The sequence below is a fragment of the Anabrus simplex genome, chromosome 6 (genome assembly GCF_040414725.1).
Source record: "Anabrus simplex isolate iqAnaSimp1 chromosome 6, ASM4041472v1, whole genome shotgun sequence".
Taxonomy (NCBI): domain Eukaryota; kingdom Metazoa; phylum Arthropoda; class Insecta; order Orthoptera; family Tettigoniidae; genus Anabrus; species Anabrus simplex.
This window is the reverse complement of record NC_090270.1, coordinates 96,449,513-96,457,580: the sequence shown is the minus strand read 5'-3', so window position 1 is coordinate 96,457,580 and position 8,068 is coordinate 96,449,513. Positions and strand designations below refer to the sequence as shown.

Sequence of the window (8,068 nt, the reverse complement as noted above, 5' to 3'; positions counted from 1 at the left end):
ATCTACATTATCTCTTTACATTTCATAGGAACTTTTCTGTTTCACACCAGGTTCCTTACATTCTGGCACAACGTATTTCCTGCTTGTACCCTTCTGCTGATCTCCTTATCTAACCTTGCATCTTGCATTATTTCACTTCCCAAATATTTAAAGTATTCAATAACCTCAAGGTTTTGACCCCTGATACTAAAATTCCTTTTCTTCTCTTTCTCCTCTTGTCACCACCACTGTTTTGCTCTTCTCTACACTGATTCTCATACCGTATTTCTCAATATTGTCATTTACAGCCTCTACTTGGATTTGCACTTCTATATTGTTCACTCCCCAGATCACTATATTATTTGCAAACAACAATATTTTCATATCCGCTCCATATCTTGCCTTTGTTTTAGAATTTCATCCATAACCATTATAAACATAAGTGGAGACAAACACTTCCCTGTCTTAGTCCAGTTTGGTTTCTAAACCAATCTGTTCTCCCCACCAGAATCTGGACACAACTGGAACAATTCTTGTACATAGCTTTCACTAGTTCTCTTTCTTTTTACAATTTACGTTATGTCGCACTAACACAGATGGATCTTATGGTGACGACAGGATAGGAAAGGCCTAGAAGTGGGAAGGAAGCGGCCGTGGCCTTAAGTAAGGTATAGCCCTGGCATTATCCTGGTGTGAAAATGGGAAACCACGGAAAACCATCTTCAAGGCTGCTTACAGTGGGGCTTGAACCCATTATCTCGCGGATACTAGTTCTCTTGATTGCCTTCCACGTCCTTTTCTTCCAAGGTTTCCCACACCTTTTCTCTATCAACACTATTGTATGCCTTCTCTAGATCAAGGAATACAATCACCAAATCTTTTCCATACTCCCACAGTTTTTTCGATCAGTAATCTCATGGTAAATATAGGGTCTATCATTAACCTGCCCTGTCGAAATCCATACTGCTCTTCTTCTAAATTTCTTTCAACCCTTCCTCTCATCCTACTTTCTATTATTCTCTCCAATATTTTGGCTACTTGCGACAACAGCGTAATTCCTCAATAATTGTCACATACCTTCCTGTCACCTTTCTTAAATCCTGGTATTATTAAACCTTACACCAATCAGCAGCTGCTTGCTTTTTCTTCCATATTCACCTTACCAGCCTATATAACCAATATGGACCAACAGGTCCTGCTGCCTTTATCATTTCCACACATATTTCATCCATCCCTGCTACTTTTCCTGTTTTCATTTGTTTAAGAACCATTTTCACCCCTGCCGTTGCAGTATCACTCTCCATTTCTGGATCATCCTCATTACCATTCCACTCGCATCTACCATTCCACTCTCTTCTGCATCATTTCTCAAATTCAGGAATTTATCGATAGTCTTTTCACCTATTCTTTATCTCCTCTAGGTCTGTTTTTCCATTTCCACTTTCTTCCTTCACTTGTTTTGTGTAGATTTTTTCTTTTCTCTGATTTTTTATTAATCCATACAACCTCCTTTTCCAACCATTTACTTCCTTTTCCACCTCTGGTGTGAATCGTCACTCCCAACATTTTTTCTTTTTCTCATTTACCACTTTTTAACACTTCCTTTTAATTTCCTGGCATTTAATCTTACTTCTTTCTTTCCTATCTCTATTTCATTCTTGCCATGCTTTCTTCTTTTGTTTAACAACCTCCTTCACCTTTTCATTCCACTAAGTTGTCTCCTTTCCCTTCACTCTCGCCAAAGTTCTGCCACAAATCTTCTCTGCACAGCTCACAAACGTGTTTTTTAATTTGGTCCATTATTCATTACTCGTTATGTCAAAATATTTTTCCTCTTTTGTGGCAATATAATCTACAGTCAATATCTCTCTCTAGAACAGATGTTTTTTTCCTATTCATTTCTTTTTCTTACCCATCTTGACTTTGAAGAGTATATACCACAAAAAGGATCAAAAGAAGAGAGAGAAGGAACAGAACAAGCTGCATAAAGATCTATTCACAGATGAGAAGAAGTGGTGGTAACTCATGATTATTTCCTGGATGACTTAAACTGGATAATGATAATTCTGATGACAATTCTAAAACAGTATTTTTAACTGAAATTGTTGCCGCTGATTATCCCAGAGGAAACATCTTAATTTTGTAAATCAACCTGTGTACTATCTGCCTAATTCCTTGGCTAAATGGTCAATATAGTGGCCTTCAGTTCATAGGGCCATTAGTTCAATGCCCAGCTGGGTTAGTGATTTTAACTATGTTTGGTTAATTCCTCCAACTGGGGGTAGGGGTGGGGGCTGAATGTTTGTTATATTTTTAATACACATCTTCATTTACAAACAACACACCACATTACCAACCACCACAGAAACACACAATCCCTCCTCACAGAATTGATCAGGAAAGGAATTTGGCTGTAAATTTGGGCTTAATCCCAATTAGTGCTGACCTTAGATAATTGAGAAAAGAAGAAGACCCTGTGTATTATCCACATCTGAAATAAGATTAGACAGACAGACAGACAGGCAGGTCATGTAAATTAGATTTCATTTTATTAACTTCAAATTAAACAACCTATAAAACATAGTTACTTTATTCTGAAACTAATATAAAAATGTTTTTAAACCAGTCAAGTATTCACAGTTCCTCACAGTCACATTACATGGAAACATCCAGATCAAAGAATTCCCTTGATTCTGATGTTGGTTCAGTTCTTTCAGGGGGAATGATTGGCAAAAATGGCTCTAGAAGAGCTCGGAAAGCAATATAAATCAACCACAGTGCATAAACACTAATGAGGAGGGATGACCAATTGCCCAAGAAGAAATGGGATAAAACTATTAATATTATGACACATGATAGGAAACTGTAGCTTGCCATCCAGCGCAGACTCAGCCGAGGTGGCAGAGAGGCCTCTAGCAACTGAGGATGACCTTGAGCAGACACATTTCTGTCATAGTAGCGGACCCTTCTAGGAGGTGATATGATTTGACGAGCGACGCCTCCTACAAAACCAGGTCGGTGAAACAGTTGACTAATCTCCAAGGAAAACTGGAAACAGAAGTCAATAATGTCTGAAAATATCCTGTGATAATATTATTCAATTTCTTATGTTGCTACACTGGAGTCTGCAATTTTACACAGTATTACACATGTAAGATAGAGTTATTTATACACTAGGTTTGATAAAATTGTATGCTTGCAAGATACTTCTTTCAGTTAATGATAAGACCTTTTTGGAGCTGTAAACAACAGAAAATGTAACATTAATAAGAGTCCATGCTTACAATTTGAAGTTCTTCAAACTCTGTCTTCTACAAACCATCTAAATGGCTGGACATTTCTAGAGCCTCATGCAAAAAATTATGAAGGGAAAGATACTAGTTCAATTTTGCAGTACTCTGGGTCATAAGCACTGTAGTTCACAATAGAATCTCTTGAATACAATCTTTGCAGCATGGAAAACGTGACATTACGTAACAAATTTTCTTAGTCGTGTAAAACCACATTTAATGGAGCTTAAATATGAACAGTACCTTGAAAGATACATAAGTATTGTACGCACATCTTTTAGTGATAGATTTACACCCTAGTGCTGAATTAGTCAACCTTGGTTATCTTCGAGATTCGCACTGGCAACCTTTGAAACACAAACTAAGAATCACTGTGTGACATCTGGCGTACACTTTACGTACTCGTACTGTTGTTGTTTACACAGCAAAGCCAAACTATATAATTCATGCTAGGAACAAGATTCGCATTGAGAAATGTTATATAATGTTATATAATGTATATCTGACATATTTGCTCACTTAAGATAATAAAGATGTAGAAAATTCATATCGATCGATCATATTATCGATTCCATTCCATTCGATTCCATTCGGTTGGCAGTATTACCAGAACCGGCAGTGCTCCCTCTTTACTCCTCAACCAGAACAAAAATCTATCACTAAAAAGTGTACGTATAATACTAGTTCTTTTGGCAAGTTTGTCACATGTTGAGGTGAATCTTCTTCACTGTCATCACTGTCACTTTCAGTCAGCTCATGAATTATTTCATAAGGTCAAATAGAGGTGTACTGGAAGATCTAAAGAAACACCAGAAAACTCTGAAAAGGGGGCAAAATGCTTGTTTCTTGGAGGAAAAAAAAAAAAGGTTATAACTACAGTAACTAACATCTACTCAGCAGAAATGGTTGAACAAACAAATGTGGATGAAAACAAATGAAACCAAAGATTGTGACGGACTATAATCGACACATGCATGGTACTGATACTGCAGTCCACTACTTGGCAATCTATCTCTTCTTGAGGAAAATGGTGAAGTGGTCAAAACAAGTTTTCTCTTATTTACTGTACTGCACACTTTTCAATGCATTTCAGCTCTTTTAGAAATCAAATCCTCAAAAAACAATAACATTTCTGCATTTCATGCAGAGATTAGAGGAACTTACTCAAGGCAAAAAAGTGAACCTGACAAACCAGTCGCCTCTCTCAAACATATGAGTAACATCCACCTCATCAGCTCCAAGTTCACATCCTGCGATTCTGCCACCAAAAGCAGCAACATCGACCAAGGATCCACCATTTAGGTTAGATGGGAAATGAAAAGAGCATACATATTCTTTTGAAGTTTCCACCTTCAAAACAAAGTCACGTTCTCCACAAGAAGGTGTCAAGTGTGAATCAAAACAAAATTATTAGTGAAAAATGCTATTTTTGTGGACAGTGCAGTATTCCCATTCACCCAGGAAGGTGTGACATTAGCTTTCACATCCTCCAGAAATGCTAGATAACTTCTTCAAGCTATATGCAAATTTTGGTTTTTTGGTTTCTGTATCTTATTCAGTTTAAAACTTATTGTGAAAAGAATATGATATTGTTTCTTTTTTTTTTTCTATTTACTTTACGTCGCACCGACACAGATATGTCTTATGGCGACGATGGGATAGGAAAGGCCTAGGAAGTGGAAGGAAGTAGCCGTGGCCTTAATTAAGGTACAGCCCCGGCATTTGCCTGGTGTGAAAATGGGAAACCACAGAAAACCATCTTCAGGGCTGCCGACAGTGGGGCTCGAACCCACTATCTCCCGATTACTGGATACTGGCCGCACTTAAGCGACTGCAGCTATCGAGCTCGGTTATGATATTGTTTGCAGTGCAACTTACAGCTGGAATAGCTGGGCCAGCCATTTAAATACGTCAAATGGTGAGCAAGAATGTGTTAAGATCATCAACACCATAACAGCTCCCAGTGTGTGGATCAGTGGTAGAGTATCAGCCTCTGGATCCCGAGATCACAGTTTCAAACTTTGCAAACTTATTTCTGAAGGTCAGAAAAAAGTTAATTTGATACTCCATGTTGTATAATGTAGGCATGTAAAAGATCTCTGGTGACATACTTTGTGTTCACACAACCAAATTAACCCCCTCCCTAATATATCGTACTAAGTTGTAGCAAAAAATGAATCGCATTCCGTCATATATCGTACTACTGTAGGTCGTACCTGTGTTTTAGGAGCTTATGCCTCTGCCATCTCTTGGTGAATTTTAGAGTTAACTACTGGCACTCTTAGCACATAGTATTTAGAAAATATTGCTATGTATCATAATCATTAGTGATCTTAGGATAGTAGGTTAAATGCCTCCGGAAATATGTGACGCATGTATCGCAGCAAGGTCGCACTCAATGTAAACAGAAATGGCGGCATGGTAAGCGGTGGGTTGTTACTGATGAGGAAATACCATATTTGCAGGGCAAATATGTTGATTTAGGAGGTTATATCGATAAAAGTGATAGCTACACCAGTGGTGTACTGATTTTGAAATAGAAATCGAAGAATTTAAAGATGAGGAGTGTTAAATGCAGGAAGACGATGGACCTCCGCCGGCGAAGATATCTCAACGAATTAGGCCTACGCCTGTACAATGGTCTAATAATCTGGATTATATTGCACCTGATCCCTTCAATGAATACCAAGGTGTTTTCCATACCTTACTGGCAGCATCAAGTGTGTTTGACTAGTTATTGTATTTTGTCGAGGACTTTTTTCAACTTTAGGTAGACAATAGAAACCAGTACGTGAAAATGAAGCAATAAAATAAAGAGGATAAAAATGGGAACCTACAAGTACATAATTTGTATTATAGCGAAAATAAACTTTTCAAAACTAAATATACCCTTAAAAATAAAAACAAAACTGTTATATTTGAACTACGAGTTACGTCTCTCCGGTTGTTCAATTCGCCCACTGTAAATTTTCCAGATAATTTTAATCTGTCAGAATTAATCTGCCTAATTTTGGTTAGTGAAATTTTAATTTTCCTTTCCCACAGTATTACATGCATCCCCCATAAAAATTACAGGTATATAGGAGTATCTGTTTTATATTCATTGCTGGACAAACGTTGGCTCTACAGATTTGGAGTTGTAAAAAAAGATGTCTGGAAAGTTGCTTTTGAGTAGCCTCAAAGATCTGAGGGAGAGGGTTAATTAAAATTCAGCCACAGCTCACCCAATCTGGTTTACTCTGCCATCTAGCAATCAGGAAAATGAGCAAAATGTAGTTAAACCAGAATGCTTGCACGTGGTAGCTGAGAACACATGATTCTTCATCATCGTCATCATCATCATCATCATCATGGCCTTTTCCCCATTTATTGGGGCCAGTGGTTAGTGTGGATTTGACCAAGTTTTACAGGTGGATGCCCTTCCTGAAGGCTAAAGAACTTTGTATTAACATTTTCTAATTATTCTTTAGAATGCTTATGTTATAATGTTTAAAAAATTGCAAACATCTAAGCCAAGCCAAGTACAGCTGTGTCGACAATCCGCTCGCACTACCGCAGTTCAGATTCTCCAGCGAGCTGGGTTTCCTTGTCGGCACGATAGAGAGCTACCCCCAACAAAATTTAAGATCACTTGGGTGACGCATGCACTTGAAGCTTCCTCGAGGCGGAGCTGTAGTTCCTCCCTCAACACCAATTTATGGTGACAGGCCAGCTAGCTTAGGTAAGGTAATGTTAGTTTTAATACTTGACACTCAAAGTGTTCAGCGCCACACACTAGAGACTCAAGAAAAATATCAACATCTTAACAGTATAGACACTTGCACATCATCTTGCTAATAAAATAAATATAAATAATATAAATAGAGCCAGTATATGAAATCAATTGTAATATAGAAGAATATATTTTAGTCTTGGGTTTCGGCATGTATACAGTTTCTTCGAGCAATTCATTGATGGTATGTGTAGAGTATGTGTTCCGATAGCTGCAGAAAAATATTTAGGTTGCCCACCATGAACACAGAGTTAAGCGTGAATGGTAGTCTGTGATAGTGGTATATAGTGAATTTTTGTAGTGTTCCTCTTGGATTATAGGTGAAGGTTTCGCGAGTTCTGTGGCATTCTTCATGCATATAATGTGTGTTATACGTCGTGACAAATATTTCTCCTCATTTGTCGTGGATGCATGTACACTCAGTACGCGAGTGAAACTATAAAACTTCAACGACGGTAAAATACCAGTTAAATTTTGCTGATTAGTTTAGATTAGGCTTTTTAAGTAAAAAACAAATAGTCACAGTGTATTTTTTGTGAAAACCATGACCGTACTATCATGAAGCGTCACCGGTTGAAACTGTAAGTACACTGTTTAAAATCTGCTACAGATTATGATGGTGTTGTCACTGCCGTGAATATCAATTTGAAAATATGTGCGATTGTATGGTTGAAAATATTCTTGAAAGATCTTTCTCAGGTAGACCTTTCCACAAAAAATGCAGCCTTATAAAAGGGTAATGTTAACTTTAGAGAGTGTAGTGGGGCTACGATTGTTTATATTTAAAATACTTTTTTGCAGCTGGGGTAACGAATATGTTCACTTGCACGCCACTGGTATTCACTACTGCGCATTTCTGTGGTGATTGGCAGTATGATGTGTTGTAAGAGGATGAAGAGAAGTGTATTAAAATGAACACAAACATCAAATCCCTCAACCAAAGGAATGAACCATACGCAGTTAAATACATCGGCTGGTGAGAAATCGTGCCCAGAGCCCTTTGGACTAAAGGCCAGTAGACATTGAC

At 37.8% G+C, this 8,068-nt stretch overlaps 1 protein-coding gene across 1 annotated transcript in view; it reads right to left on the bottom strand.

Moving 5' to 3' along the window:
- Window positions 1-2,060: 2,060 nt before the first annotated feature.
- The window catches only part of LOC136875475 (sphingomyelin phosphodiesterase 4), a 189,021-nt gene continuing 183,013 nt past the window's right edge, over window positions 2,061-8,068 (bottom strand). Inside the window, exon 13 of the mRNA XM_067149018.2 lies at window positions 2,061-3,027. Within this exon, the coding sequence (XP_067005119.2) occupies window positions 2,635-3,027 (393 nt within the window). The 3' untranslated portion in view covers window positions 2,061-2,634. The remainder of the gene's footprint in view (window positions 3,028-8,068) is intronic.